This window comes from Triticum urartu, chromosome 3, assembly GCF_003073215.2.
Source record: "Triticum urartu cultivar G1812 chromosome 3, Tu2.1, whole genome shotgun sequence".
NCBI lineage: Eukaryota > Viridiplantae > Streptophyta > Magnoliopsida > Poales > Poaceae > Triticum > Triticum urartu.
Window position 1 is genome coordinate 612,333,596 of NC_053024.1, and position 16,895 is coordinate 612,350,490.

Here is a 16,895-nt window from a genome sequence, read left to right on the forward strand (position 1 = left end):
AAATTTGCACTTTTTGTGGCCACATGGGACCGGACCATGCTCTTTTCTCTCTCTCCTAACTTGTTTGCAAAACACACTCTTTCTCCCATTCATTATGTAAAAAAAACATTGCAACAACAACAACACACGCACACACACGCACACACACATACTCTCTCTCTCTCTCCTGCTGGGGGGGGGGGTGGGGGTTGGGCTGAACAAGAAACAATCATGTCAAAGAAAGGGAATGTTCGTCCTGTGAACAACACCCTATGCACACGTAAAATATTGCTCACACAGCAGTGCAAGACTCCTGTAGGTTCAGCCCACTTAAGAGAAATATTATCTAACTAATTAAATGCTCCTTCAAATGCACAGCCGGGCGCCTAGAAGCTTCTTATCGAATAATGTAATTAGTGTGTGAATCTTCTTGTATATGCAAACAATGTTTTTACCACGTGAATCCTCTTAATTTGTTGGCCCATAGACTAATAGAGAGAAGCAAACCTATTCTTAACTTTTTTCTCTACCAATCTATTTCTGAAGTTCTTATATAAAGTGAAAAAATTCTCCTTGGTTGGTACTGAGTATTGACAAGAAGGGAAAGGTGCAGGTAAGCTAATGGGTCTTTCCGTACGTCCTACTTGCGCGGAACTCATGGAACCTTCATGTCACCATCTACAAACGACACAATCGATAAAGATGTCATTCACACCCATACATCGAGCGGTACGAGAATGGCATCCCGGAGGGCCAGCGTAGCGCACAAGCAGACGCACTTTGCCGTTCTAGAACGATGCTACTTTGATATCTCATCTGGAAGGTGGAAGCTTTGGCGTTGCGTGTGACCATCTGCTCAATGTTCACTCACCTACCTCCAATCTTGCTAGGCATGCATGCCCTCCGATTTCTTCCCGTCCCATGCATGACTCCATTTTCTCCGAGCAGGTGCGACTTCCCTCCGCTCCCCGCGCGCTACATAATCTCTCACCTCGTGCATCGCTGACACTTGAGCACCTCAACACTTACGTGTTACCTAGCAAGCTAGCTAGATCATCCATGGCGGACATACGGTGCGACCAGCCCAAGATGACGCCAGCAAGCCCGTCGTCCCTAAGGATCTTCGGCTACGACGTGCCCGGCGGCGCCACCGACGCCGCTGCCGCCGTGCTGACTCCGCCGCCGACGCCGCCGGCCGACGCGCGGAGGTTCGGGTGCCAGTACTGCTCTCGCGAGTTCGCCAACTCGCAGGCGCTGGGCGGGCATCAGAACGCGCACAAGAAGGAGCGGCAGCAGCTGAAGCGCGCGCGCCTGCACGTGGACGCCAGGATGAGCTACTTCGCGCCGCCGCCGGGGCACCTGATCGCCGTGGGACACGCAGGGTCGTCGGCCTACACGCGGGACGCCTTCCACAGATGGGTCTACCTCGCGCACCAGTCAGCGGCGGGCCTGCCGTTCCATGCTCTGCCGGCCGGTGGTGGGTGCCACGCCCAGCCGCGGCTGCTCCAGGAACCAAAGGAGGACTGCGGCAGTGCCGCCATCAGCACCAGCAGTGGTGCTCGTGCCTGCACTCCAGCGGATGACAGCACCGAGGAAGCCTCGGCGATGGGGGTGGGGCTCGACCTCGATCTCAGACTTGCTCCGGCCACGTCATCGTGAAATTGGATAAATCCATCCTCACATGCATGAGTTAACCATGTAATGTAACAAGTTGTCAAGTCCCATCTTCCAAAGTTTATGACCACGTCACTTCTTTCGTTCTCTTGGGAATCCTATTACTCGTTGTCCATTCATTCGGACTTTCATGCGAAGAAATGATCGATGGGTATACATGATGATCATATCTGAAAAATCGTTTAAGAAATTAAATACATCTCAAATATTCTTTCCGGATCATATCATATTGAATATATTAACCATTTTTCAATTGAATTAATCCATAAGTAAATCGTGATAACATTGTTAACAATATTTGGAACCAAAGATTGCCCAATATTTAAATTAATCCATAAGAAAAGGAGGCCACCATTTCATACTAACTACTGAACTTGACACCAAATATTTCAATTGTTATTCAATTAAATATTACCTGATCTTTATCAGGGTAACCAGCTACAGACATGCTGCAGGTGATATAGGTACCTCGATATTAGATAATAACCACCATAGCTAGTTATTAAGTGATCTGTTATCATTGTAAATGATAATGTAGTACTCCCCGCAAAAAATGATAATGTACTCGGGCTGTTTAGTGATTAATCAGCATCATAGTATGTGATTAGTTACAAAATGCTAAGATCACGGTAATTATCTTGATGTCCAGTTTAAAGTATCATTATTACACCAATGAAGTTACCCAGTTGTCCATATTATAGTTACTACAGTTGTGCTAATATATGTATCTGGATGTGTAGGTGCGAATTACCTCTTGATACTTGCCACTGTAGACTACAGCTACCACCACACATATGTATGTAGTTTCTCAACTACTCCCTCCTTTCACAAATATAAAATGTTTTGGATATTTCACATTGGAGGACATACGGATTGAAATAAGTGAACGAACACACTAAAATGTATCTGTATATATCAGATTTAGAAAAAAGTTAGAACATACTCCCTCCCTTCTTAAATATTTGTCTTTCTAGAGATTTCAACAAGTAACTACATACGGCGCTAAATGAGTGAATCTACACTCTAAAACATGTCTATATACATCCGTATGTGGTAGTTCATTCGAAATCTCTAAAAAGGCAAATATTTAGGAACGAAGGGAGTATTATATTTGTGAATGGAGAGTATTTAGGTTATAATTATCACCATAGAATGGTGTAGTTACCCAGACTTTCAGGTAAATGCTTTCCACGACAGAATCTATATGTCATATTTACCAGGATTGCATTGATGTAATTACTCAGATGTCTAGGTAGTACTGATCACTATAACATGTATGTACTTACTGAGTCGTTCAATTTGGCATTACCATCATAACAATAATATAATTACCAGGCACTTTAGGTTATAGTTATGACGATAGCAGTAGCATGGTTACCCAAATTTCAAGTTGCAGTTACCACCATGACACTGATTTAATATTTAGTTATCTAGTTGCATATGCTATTTTTATCACCGTTCTACTTATGTAGTTATTCCAGCTATCAAATTGCAATTACCACCATGGGAAAAGTGTGCCCAACACAACTCACGGGCTTCATTGGACACATCATGTGAAAAGTGTGCCCAACACAACTCACGAGCTTCATTGAATATGGTAATCGACGAAAAATGGGACACTTTTCCCTGGTAATCGACAGAGGTTTTCCGCCGATTACCACCATGAAAAAAGTGTGCCCAACACAACTCACAGGCTTCATTGGACATAATCGTATTACCCACAACCCCCCCCCCCCCCCCCCCCCCAACACCCACACACACAAAAAAAAAAAAAATCAAAAAAGTATCGCCCAAATGTACATGTGTTTGGCCTTGTTAGAATGATGTCATCATTGCAACAAGTACAGCCGTTCAAGCAGATCATGGATTGGAGCAGGGGTGGCGTTAGGCCCCAGGCAGGCAGGGCGTTGGCCTGGAGCGTGGGGGAGTTTGGCTTTGTTGACTGTAGCAAAAAGTAACACTTTAGCACAATGTAGTATACAGTTATCTAACAACTTGCTTGATGCATGGATTGATATCCTGCCGCCGCTACTGGTTTGGAGGCTTAGTTTGAAAAAGATAAGTATTGAATCTCGTGTGTTTGAAACAACACACACTTTTTTTACTCATGCATGTTGAGTAGTCTCCATGGAATCAAGCAGTGCTAGTGTGGGGTGGGCTAGCTGTGCCGTTCATTCGTGCTTACGGGCGCTCGGGGTTGGGCAGGGGTGGCGCGCGAGAGCTATTGCTCGCTTAGTGCGAGTTGGTAACTTCTCTCGTCCGAAGGATTTTTATCTAACGTGGCAACTGGGTTGCCCCGTTTCTTTGGGTTTTTTTTTTGCTCCTTGGCTCACGATCTTCTTTGTTATTTTTTCCCTGGTTCAAACGCGGTTTTCTTTGTTTTTTATCGTTTCTTTTTGTTTCTCTTTTCGGTTTCTTTGTTTCTTTGCTGATTTTCTTCCCTTTTTTTTGCTTTTCACTGGTTTTCTTTGTGTCTTTATCGGTTCTCTATTTTTCTTTGTTTTCTTTGATTTTTTTGTTTCTTTCTTGGTTTTCACTGGTATTTTTTCTTTTCTTCTTTTTTTCGCCGGTTTTCTTTTTGTATCTTTCTTGTTTTCGGTTTTTGTCATTTTCTTTGTTTCTTTCTCGGTTTTCCATTCTATTTGTGGTGGTTTTTTGTGGTTTTTTCTTTTTTTTATAATGATTTCCTTTATTTATTCTTAAGTTTTCATTGGTCTTCTTTTTTATTGTTTATATGAAAAATATTTGATCACGCATTTTCAAAATATTAAACGTGTATAAAAATGTTACTGGTGTATACAAAAAATGTACACCGTACATTAAATAAAAGTAGACACCAAAAAACATACATCTAAAATAAGTTAATTATGTATTTAAAAATGTTAAACATGTATGCAAATTGTTTCTGATGTATATACAAAATGTACATTGTGTGTGAAAAATAGCTATTGCCATCATTAAAGTGTTCAACACATGATCAATATTTTTTATAAATGTTGAACATCTTATAAATATATGATCAACATTTTTTATACATGTTTAACCTTTTTAAAATGCATGATCAACATTATTTTCATACATATTGTATATATTTTGTATACATGGGAACCATTTTTTTCTATACATATTTAACATTTTCCAAATGTGTGATGAACATTTTTCAAATGATTGGTTAACTTTGTATATTTTTTTATACATTTTTCGTAGACACAAGATTTTTTTTATACACATATAAAAACATGAAAAAAAACATTTGAAAAAAAATCAAGTTGTGGCCTGTGGCCTCCCGCACACCTGGGCCGTCACTCTCTGGTGGTCGCCTTTAGGAGAGGCTACCCTACATCTTGCTATAAATGAGATATAAACGTGCTCGGCTTGGCGAAATCACTAATTAAGAAGTACTCGTTGTAAAGATTACTCCCAGCTTTCAAGGTTGCGACGAGTGGCGCACATCTATATGTGCGCACTTGTCGCAACCTGGAAGGTTTCCTTTTTTTGTAGATCCGTTTATTTAAAACGTTTTATCTCTTAAACCGTGCGTCCAAATCTCGAGCCGTTTCCATCATTGGATTCCCCGCGTCGATATCTTCAAACCTAGATCCCATGTTGATAGGTTTTGGCGAACTTTTTCTTCACGACAAAAAACGTATGAAAAAACCAAATCGGGAGCATGGTTTTTTCCCTTTCCGAAAGAGGCACGTCCGTGCCTCTCGGGGAAGGAAAACCGTACGTCTTGCGAAAGAAAAAAAAGAGAGAAAACACGTTTTTTTTCGTTCCTGAGATGCACGGTCGTGATTTCCTGCGGTTCTTTTTACTCCATATATATGGGCTCCTGACAAATCGTATTCTCTGTGGTTCTTTTTACTCCATATATAAGATTTGTCAGGAGCCAAATTTCATAGCGTTTCACCATATTTATATTAAAATATATCAACATCTATAATTCTAAAGTTATACAATAGAAATGTCAAATTCATGATGCATCTAATGATTTTGATTTCGCATTGTGAATGTTTATATTTCTTTTCTATAGTTGGTCAAACTTTCTGAAATTTTACTTTTGACGAATTGGAGTAAAAAAGACCAGAGGAGTAAGATTTCGTATGTACGCCAGAAAACAGAGGAGAAGGTACAGTTTCTATCGCACGTATTGTTGATATTTTGGTTGAGTACGGCGGAGCGTTTGTGATTTTGACGCACTCTTTTTTTTAGGAGACGCACTCGCTTTCACTAATCTTTGGTGAACCGTTGATCAGTCCTAATGTAAAATTATTTAGCATGGAAACATACCGGCTGCAACGAAATTTGTTCTGCATCTCAGCCTTACTTTAACCGCGAACATTACCGGTAGATTTAGACGCAGGAACGGACAAGCGACGACACGAAGCGAAATCCACTAAAGAAAGCGTTGACACGTCGTGCTGGACGGCATTGACTTTGACATCGAGCAAGGCAGCGCCAAATTCTGGAACGATCTTGCCATTGACCTAAAGAATTTGGGAAAGAACGGAGGCAAGACCGTACTGCTGAGCGCGGCACCTCAGTGCCCGTTCCCGGATGAATGAGATGGCGGTGCGATCAGTACAAGGCTGTTCGACTACGTGTGGGTGCAGTTCTATAACAACGAAGAATGCCAGTTTAGTGCGGGGCGGGGGGCATTCATGGACGCGTGGAAGAAGTGGGAGTCAGTGCCGGCGGGGAAGATCTTTTTGGGGCTTCCGGCCTCTAAGGACGCAGCGGGCACAGGGTTCGTCCCTGCCAGCGAGCTCACTTCGAGTGTGCTGCCACTCATCAAGGGCTCTTCAAAATACGGTGGTGTCATGCTATGGTCCAAGTTCTATGACGACCAAACCGGCTATAGCTCTGCCATCAAGAGCGATGTGTGATAGTTTCTCTAGTCTGTTTGGTTCGGTTGAGTTGTTATTATTGTGTGTCTTGTATTATGTATCATAGGATCATGTGTTAATTGTTTGAGATGACATCTGCTATTGCCATATGTGAATATATGAATAAAAACACAGTATAGTTTCTTTGAACCAAGTCCCATATTACATCAAATTTTGAACTCCATATTTTTCATCATGCACTATATTGCTTTTGATTCTATAGAAAAGTAAGTGTACAATATCTGGTCTATCAACCGTGGTTCTAGTTCAATATTGGTCAGTTTGGATACCATTAACCGACAACATGACTTGTCAAAATTTTAAGAATAATAACTTTTGCCATCTTGCAACTAGAAGAAATTTTATAGATGATGCTGAACTAGGACTAGAGCTAGAACTAGAACTAGAAGAAAGTATTTAAGAATAACAAGTTTTTGGAAAATACTTCCCTGGAATTTTGATTCAATTATTCCTGTGCACTTGCAGGACATCAACAAGTCATTTGCATATCTCAAGAGAAGAAAGAGACTCTAATATTTTGTGGGACGATGAATGGAGAACAACCGGCCAGATTTATTTTCCAAAATTTCCGGAGTACAAAGTTTACAATACAACCGAACTAGCCAACAAAGGCCAAAGCACTATTCAAACAACATTTTTTACAGAGGTACATAACATAAGATTGCATGAGTGGTTGTTTTACCATATGTGAAAGTTATTTGCATAGCATAGACAAAATAGGTTGCCTCATCTTCATTTATCAAACCTTGGCCTTACGTCACATGTTCGATTGGGAATATGATCTAGAGGCAATTATAATGATGATTATGCTCCCATGTATCCATGAGTTACTAATATTGTCCTTCAACATCATCGTGACATAGGTTGGTGAATACTTTAGCTTTTGTGAAACTCTTTGTTGTATGATGTTGTGATAACAATTGCTATCCATTGAGGATATGAGCTCACATATTCGAAGATTAGCATATCATTTGTCGATGACCTTGTTTTGTAGGTCTTGAGTATACGTGATATCAGTATGATAATAAGACTTGCGTTGGTAGAACATAGTGTGTGACATACCTATTTTAAGATGTAGTGTGAATTGTCATTTGTTGGTCTAAAGTATAGTGTATATGCCATGGTCTACACCTGAGGTCACCATACATTCTCGGGATGTGAATACTTAATAGGCCTCCTTAGGGTCTATCAACAAGGATTCTAAATACTCACAGTGGGTTGGGCAACATATATCCTGAGGCAGCATATGCCACATTGTGAGGTTCTTCTACATGACTTTGTGAGCAGGTTAGTTGGCACATCCTTCTAGGGGCCAGTATCAATTATGGTCCATGTTAGAGTAAGTCAGAGTTCGAGTAGTGTACTCGAGCCTGACTAGGTACTCGAGGGTCGATTGAGTTTACGTAGGCTGCTCATGACATGTGTAACTGATCAAGAACATATGGGTTCACACTTCACACACTTAAGGGGGGAACCCCCACTCTGATTCGATCTGAGTAGATAAGAGAATGAAGTCATGTTGGGTTAGGGCCGTGCTAGCCAGCTGATCTTTTTAAAATATCGGTCGGATCACGAGGCATCCGATCGTTTCTTTTTATCTATTTTCCTGATCGTTCCGCTTATCTACTTTCCTACAACAAGGCCTTTGTTGCAAAATATTCTTGCAACAAGACCCTTGTTGCAAAAAATTGCAATAGCATTTTCGGTTTCTTCTCTATATTCCTGCAACAATAGCCTTGTTGCAAAAAAAAGTTGCAACATAACTAATGTTGTAGAAACGCACCTTCCCTAACCTTTTTCCCGTGGCGGGCTGGAGACCATCCGCGACCGGGCCGAGAAGGGCAAGCGCAGATGAACGACGCGGTGGTTATGGCTCTTGCCGGCGGGATATGACAATGACAAGGTTGGCGGAGCTCTGCGGCGGTGTGTCGAATCTCGCCGGATCAGTCAATCCAGTGGCGGGGAGGCGTTTGGCAGCGGAGATCCGAGATGGAGGCGCTCAAGCGAAGACGACCTATAGGCGGGGCTTGACTGAAGGGTCGAGGAAGGGACGGCTCCAGCGAAGCTGACAAGGAGGAGAGAGGCGCGTGGTGGGGCCGGGCGACCTCGCCGGTGGTCGCCGGAGATTGGCCACCGCGGGGCGCATCTCCCTGACTTGGCGGTGGTTGTGGATGGGGGCGAAGCAACAAGTAGGCAGATGGATTGGTCGGTCTGCAACACTGTTGGGGAACGAAGTAATTTCAAAAAAATTCCTACGCACACGCAAGATCATGGTGATGCATAGTAGTGAGAGGGGAGAGTATTGTCTATGTACCCTCGTAGACCGTAAGCGGAAGCGTTATGACAACGCGGTTGATATAGTCGTACGTCTTCATGATCGACCGATCCTAGTATCGAACGTATGACACATCCGCGATCTGCACATGTTCAGCTCGGTGACGTCCCACGAACTCATGATCCAGTAGAGTGTCGAGGGAGAGATTCGTCAGCACGATGGCGTGATGACAGTGATGATGATGCTACCGGAACAGGGCTTCGCCTAAGCACCGCTACGATATGACCGAGGTGGATTATGGTGGAGGGGGGGCACCGCACACGGCTAAGGGATCAATGATCAACTTGTGTGTCTATGGGGTGCCCCCCTCCCCCGTATATAAAGGAGTGGAGGAGGGGATGGCCGGGTGGGAGTAGGATTCCCCCTTCCCTATTTGGACTAGGAGTGGAAGGATGGGGGAGAGGGGAAAGGAAAGGGGGGGTCGCCCCCCCCACCCAATTCGGATTGCGCTTGAGGGGGGCGCGCCCCCTCCTAGGCCTCCCTCTCTTCTCTCCCACTATGGCCCAATAAGGCCCATATACCTGTTGGGGAACGTTGCAGAAAACAAAAAAATTTCTACGGTTTCACCAAGATCCATCTATGAGTTCATCTAGCAACGAGTGATAGGATTGCATCTACATACCTTTGTAGATCACGCGCGGAAGCGTTCAAAGAACGGGGATGAGGAAGTCGTACTCGACGTGATCCAAATCACCGGAGATCCTAGCGCCGAACGGACGGCACCTCCGCGTTCAACACACGTACGGTCAGCGTGACGTCTCCTCCTTCTTGATCCAGCAAGGGGGAAGGAGAGGTTGATGAAGATCCAGCATCACGACGACGTGGTGGTAGATGCAGGGGTCACCGCAGTAGGGCTTCGCCGTTCTACTACGAGAGGGAGAGGTGTTGCAGGGGAGAGGGAGGCGCCAAGACTCAAGGGTGCGGCTGCCCCCTCCCTCCCTCCTTTATATAGGCCCCCTAGGGGGTGCGCCGGCCCTAGGAGATGGGATCTCCTAAGGGGGGCGGCGGCCAAGGGGTGGAGTGCCCCCCAAGCCAGGTGGGGCGCCCCCCCACCCTAGGGTTCCCAACCCTAGGCGCATGGGGTGGGCCAAGGGGGGCGCACCAGCCCACTATGGGCTGGTTCCCCTCCCCACTTTGGCCCATGGGGCCCTCCGGGATGGGTGCCCCACCCGGTGGACCCCCGGGACCCTTCCGGTGGTCCCGGTACAATACCGGTGACCCCCGAAACTCTCCCGATGGCCGAAACTGCACTTCCTATATATAATTCTTCACCTCCGGACCATTCCGGAACTCCTCGTGACATCCAGGATCTCATCCGGGACTCCGAACAACTTTCGGGTTACTGCATATTCATATCTCTACAACCCTAGCGTCACCGAACCTTAAGTGTGTAGACCCTATGGGTTCGGGAGACATGTAGACATGACCGAGATGGCTCTCCGGTCAATAACCAACAGCAGGATCTGGATACCCATGTTGGCTCCCACATGCTCCTCGATGATCTCATCGGATGAACCACGATGTCGAGGATTCAAGCAACCCCGTATACAATTCCCTTTGTCAATCGGTACGTTACTTGCCCGAGATTCGATCGTCGGTATCCCAATACCTCGTTCAATCTCGTTACCGGCAAGTCACTTTACTCGTACCGTAATGCATGATCCCGTGACCAGACACTTGGTCACTTTGAGCTCATTGTGATGATGCATTACCGAGTGGGCCCAGAGATACCTGTCCGTCATACGGAGTGACAAATCCCAGTCTTGATCCGTGTCAACCCAACAGACACTTTTGGAGATACCCGTAGTATACCTTTATAGTCACCCAGTTATGTTGTGACGTTTGGTACACCCAAAGCACTCCTACGGCATCCGGGAGTTACACGATCTCATGGTCTAAGGAAAAGATACTTGACATTGGAAAAACTCTAGCAAACGAACTATACGATCTTGTGCTATGTTTAGGATTGGGTCTTGTCCATCACATCATTCTCCTAATGATGTGATCCCGTTATCAATGACATCCCCATGTCCATAGCCAGGAAACCATGACTATCTGTTGATCAATGAGCTAGTCAACTAGAGGCTCACTAGGGACACATTGTGGTCTATGTATTCACACATGTATTACGATTTCCGGATAATAAAATTATAGCATGAATAATAGACAATTATCATGAACAAGGAAATATAATAATAATCCTTTTATTATTGCCTCTAGGGCATATTTCCAACAGTCTCCCACTTGCACTAGAGTCAATAATCTAGTTACATTGTGATGAATCGAACACCCATGGAATTCTGGTGTTGATCATGTTTTGCTCTAGGAAGAGGTTTAGTCAACGGATCTGCTACATTCAGGTCCGTATGTACTTTACAAATCTCTATGTCTCCATTTTGAACACTTTCATGAATGGAGTTGAAGCGACGCTTGATATGCCTGGTCTTCCTGTGAAATTTGGGCTCCTTGGCAAGGGCAATAGCTCCAGTGTTGTCACAGAAGAGAGTCATCGGGCCCGACGCATTGGGTATGACTCCTATGTCGGTAATGAACTCCTTCACCCAGACTGCTTCGTGTGCTGCCTCCGAGGCTGCCATGTACTCCGCTTCACATGTAGATCCCGCCACAACGCTTTGCTTGCAACTGCACCAGCTTACTGCCCCACCATTCAAAATATACACGTATCCGGTTTGTGACTTAGAGTCATCCAGATCTGTGTCGAAGCTAGCGTCGACGTAACCCTTTACGACGAGCTCTTCGTCACCTCCATAAACGAGAAACATTTCCTTAGTCCTTTTCAGGTACTTCAGGATATTCTTGACCGCTGTCCAGTGTTCCTTGCCGGGATTACTTTGGTACCTACCTACCAAACTTACGGCAAGGTTTACATCAGGTCTGGTACACGGCATGGCATACATAATAGAACCTATGGCTGAGGCATAGGGGATGACACCTCATCTCTTCTATATCTTCTGCCGTGGTCGACATTGAGCTGAGCTCAATTTCACACCTTGCAACACAGGCAAGAACCCCTTCTTAGACTGATCCATATTGAACTTCTTCAATATCTTATCAAGGTATGTGCTTTGTGAAAGACCTATGAGGCGTCTTGATCTATCTCTATAGATCTTGATGCCTAATATATAAGCAGCTTCTCCAAGGTCCTTCATTGAAAAACTCTTATTCAAGTAGGCCTTAATGGCTGTCCAAAAGTTCTATATCATTTCCCATCAAAAGTATGTCATCTACATATAATATGAGAAATGCTACAGAGCTCCCACTCACTTTCTTGTAAACGCAGGCTTCTCCATAAGTCTGCATAAACCCAAACACTTTGATCATCTCATCAAAGCGAATGTTCCAACTCCGAGATGCTTGCACCAGCCCATAAATCGAGCGTTGGAGCTTGCACACCTTGTCAGCATTCTTAGGATCGACAAAACCTTCCGGCTGCATCATATACAGTTCTTCCTTAAGATAACCGTTAAGGAATGCCATTTTGACGTCCATTTGCCATATCTCATAATCATAGTATGCGGCAATTGCTAACATGATTCGGACGGACTTCAGCTTTGCCACGGGAGAGAATGTCTCATCGTAGTCAACCCCTTGAACTTGTCGATAACCCTTAGCAACAAGCCTAGCTTTATAGATGGTCACATTACCATCCGCGTCTGTCTTCTTCTTAAAGATCCATTTATTTTCTATGGCTCGCCGATCATCGGGCAAGTCAGTCAAAGTCCATACTTCGTTTTCATACATGGATCCTATCTCGGATTTCATGGCTTCCAGCCATTTGTCGGAATCCGGGCCCGCCATCGCTTCTTCATAGTTCGAAGGTTCACCGTTGTCTAACAACATGATTTCCAAGACAGGGTTGCCGTACCACTCTGGTGCGGAACGTGTCCTTGTGGACCTTCGAAGTTCAGTAGGCGCTTGATCAGAAATATCTTGATCATCATCATTAACTTCCTTTCTAATTGGTGCAGGCACCACAGGAACATTTTCCTGAGCTGCGCTACTCTCTGCTTCAAGAGGTAGTACTTCATCAAGCTCTACTTTCCTCCCACTTACTTCTTTCGAGAGATACTCTTTCTCTAGAAAGGATCCATTCTTGGCAACAAAGATCTTGCCTTCGGATCTGAGGTAGAAGGTATACCCAATAGTTTCTTTAGGGTATCCTATGAAGTCGCATTTTTCCGACTTGGGTTCGAGCTTTTCAGGTTGAAGTTTCTTGACATAAGCATCGCATCCCCAAACTTTTAGAAACGACAGCTTAGGCTTCTTCCCAAACCATAATTCATACGGTGTCGTCTCAACGGATTTCGATGGAGCCCTATTTAAACTGAATGCGGCAGTCTCTAAAGAATAGCCCCAAAATGACAGCGGTAAATCGGTAAGAGACATCATAGATCGCACCATATCCAATAGAGTGCGATTACGACGTTCGGACACACCATTACGCTGAGGTGTTCCAGGCAGCGTGAGTTGTGAAACTATTCCACATTTTCTTAAGTGTGTGCCAAATTCATGACTCAAGTATTCTCCTCCACGATCTGATCGCAAAAACTTGATTTTTCTGTCACATTGATTTTCAACCTCACTCTGAAATTCCTTGAACTTTTCAAAGGTTTCAGACTTGTGTTTCATTAAGTAGACATACACATATCTACTCAAGTCATCAGTGAGGGTGAGAACATAACGATAGCCACCACGAGCCTCAACACTCATTGGACCGCACACATTAGTATGTATGATTTCCAATAGGTTGGTTGCTCGCTCCATTGTTCCTGAGAACGGAGTCTTTGTCATCTTACCCATGAGGCATGGTTCGCACGTGTCAAATGATTCGTAATCAAGAGACTCTAAAAGCCCATCTGCATGGAGCTTCTTCATGCGTTTGACACCTATGTGACCAAGGCGGCAGTGCCACAAGTATGTGGGACTATCATTATCAACCTTACATCTTTTGGTATTCACACTATGAATATGTGTAGCATTACGCTCGAGATTCATTAAGAATAAACCATTCACCATAGGAGCGTGACCATAAAACATATCTCTCATATAAATAGAACAACCATTATTCTCGGATTTAAATGAGTAGCCATCTCAAATTAAACGAGATCCTGATACAATGTTCATGCTCAAAGCTGGTACTAAATAACAATTATTGAGGTTTAAAACTAATCCCGTGGGTGAATGTAGAGGTAGCGTGCCGACGGCGATCACATCGACCTTGGAACCATTCCCGACGCGCATCGTCACCTCGTTCTTTGCCAGTCTCCGTTTATTCCGCAGCTCCTGCTTTGAGTTACAAATGTGAGCAACGCACCGGTATCAAATACCCAGGAGCTACTACGAATACTGGTAAGGTACACATCAATTACATGTATATCACATATACCTTTTGTGTAGCCGGCCTTCTTATCCGCTAAGTATTTGGGGCAGTTCCGCTTCCAGTGACCACTTCCCTTGCAATAAAAGCACTCAGTCTCGGGCTTGGGTCCATTCTTTGGCTTCTTCCCGGCAGCTTCCTTACCAGGCGCGGCAACTCCCTTGCCGTCCTTCTTGAAGTTCTTTTTACCCTTGCCTTTCTTGAACTTGGTGGTTTTATTGACCATCAACACTTGATGTTCCTTTTTGACTTCTACCTCTGCTGATTTCAGCATTGAAAATACCTCAGGAATGGTCTTTTCCATCCCCTGCATATTGAAGTTCATCACAAAGCTCTTGTAGCTCGGTGGAAGCGACTGAAGGATTCTATCAATGACCGCGTCATCCGGGAGATTAACTCCCAGCTGAGTTAAGCGGTTATGTAATCCAGACATAGTGAGTATGTGCTCACTGACAGAACTATTTTCCTCCATCTTACAGCTGAAGAACTTGTCGGAGACTTCATATCTCTCGACCCGGGCATGAGCTTGAAAAACCATTTTCAGCTCTTCGAACATCTCATATGCTCCGTGTCTCTCAAAACGCTTTTGGAGCCCCGGTTCTAAGCTGTAAAGCATGCCGCACTGAACGAGGGAGTAGTCATCAGCACGTGTCTGCCAAGCGTTCATAACGTCTTGGTTCTGTGGGATGGGTGCGTCACCTAGCGGTGCTTCTAGGACATAATCTTTCTTGGCAGCTATGAGGATGATCCTCAGGTTCCGGACCCAGTCCGTATAATTGCCGCCATCATCTTTCAGCTTGGTTTTCTCTAGGAACGCGTTGAAGTTGAGGACAACGTGGGCCATTTGATCTACAAGACATATTGTAAAGATTTTAGACTAAGTTCATGATAATTAAGTTCATCTAATCAAATTATATAATGAACTCCCACTCAGATAGACATCCCTCCCGTCATCTAAGTATAACATGATCCGAGTTAACTAGGCCGTGTCCGATCATCACGTGAGACGGACTAGTCAACATCGGTGAACATCTTCATGTTGATCGTATCTTCTATACGACTCATGCTCGACCTTTTGGTCTTCTGTGTTCCGAGGCCATGTCTGTACATGCTAGGCTCGTCAAGTCAACCTAAGTGTTTGCATGTGTAAATCTGTCTTACACCCGTTGTATGTGAACGTTGGAATCTATCACACCCGATCGTCACGTGGTGCTTTGAAACAACAAACTGTCGCAACGGTGCACAGTTAGGGGAAACACTTTCTTGAAATTATTATGAGGGATCATCTTATTTACTACCGTCGTTCTAAGTAAACAAGATGCAAAAACATGATAAACATCACATGCAATCAAATAATAATAGTGACATGATATGGCCAATATCACATAGCTCCTTTGATCTCCATCTTGGGGCTCCATGATCATCTTGTCACCGGCATGACACCATGATCTCCATCATCGTGTCTCCATGAAGTTGCTCGCCAACTATTACTTCTACTACTATGGCTAACACGTTTAGCAATAAAGTAAAATAATTTACATGGCGTTTCTCAATGACACGCAGGTCATACAAAAAATAAAGAAAACTCCTATGGCTCCTGCCGGTTGTCATACTCATCGACATGCAAGTCGAGATTCCTATTACAAGAACATCATCTCATACATAACATATATATCATTCATCATTCATCACAACTTTGGCCATATCACATCACAAAGCACTTGCTGCAAAAACAAGTTAGACGTCCTCTAATTGTTGTTGCAAGTTTTACGTGGCTGCAAAAGGGTTCTAGCAAGAACGTTTTCTTACCTACGTGAAAGCCACAACGTGATTTGTCAACTTCTATTTACCCTTCATAAGGACCCTTTTCATCGAATCCGCTCCAACTAAAGTGGGAGAGACAGACACCCGCTAGCCACCTTATGCAACTAGTGCATGTCAGTCGGTGGAACCAGTCTCACGTAAGCGTATGTGTAAGGTCGGTCCGGGCCGCTTCATCTCACAATACCGCTGAAGCAAAATAAGACTAGTAGCGGCAAGAAAGTTGACAACATCTACGCTCACAACAAATTGTGTTCTACTCGTGCAAAGAGAACTACGCATAGACCTAGCTCTGATACCACTATTGGGGAACGTTGCAGAAAACAAAAAAAATTCTACGGTTTCACCAAGATCCATCTATGAGTTCATCTAGCAACAAGTGATCGGATTGCATCTACATACCTTTGTAGATCACGCGCGGAAGCGTTCAAAGAACGGGGATGAGGAAGTCGTACTCGACGTGATCCAAATCACCGGAGATCCTAGCGCCAAACGGACGGCACCTCCGCGTTCAACACACGTACGGTCAGCGTGACGTCTCCTCCTTCTTGATCCAGCAAGGGGAAAGGAGAGGTTGATGAAGATCCAGCAGCACGACGGCGTGGTGGTGGATGCAGGGGTCACCGCAGCAGGGCTTCGCCGTTCTACTACGAGAGGGAGAGGTGTTGCAGGGGAGAGGGAGGCGCCAAGACTCAAGGGTGCGGCTGCCCCCTCCCTCCCCCCTTTATATAGGCCCCCTAGGGGGTGCGCCGGCCCTAGGAGATGGGATCTCCTAAGGGGG

General features: G+C 44.5%; 1 protein-coding gene and 1 pseudogene across 1 annotated transcript; both read left to right on the top strand.

The window, feature by feature from the left end:
* The first annotated feature begins 1,003 nt into the window (after window positions 1-1,003).
* LOC125548847 (zinc finger protein 6-like) lies at window positions 1,004-1,788 on the top strand. Its single transcript, XM_048712376.1, has one exon. The coding sequence runs from the start codon at window positions 1,039-1,041 to the stop codon at window positions 1,636-1,638; it is 600 nt and encodes a 199-aa protein (XP_048568333.1). The 5' UTR covers window positions 1,004-1,038; the 3' UTR covers window positions 1,639-1,788.
* Window positions 1,789-6,065: 4,277 nt separating this feature from the next.
* LOC125547024 lies at window positions 6,066-6,539 on the top strand (annotated as a pseudogene).
* Window positions 6,540-16,895: the final 10,356 nt, after the last annotated feature.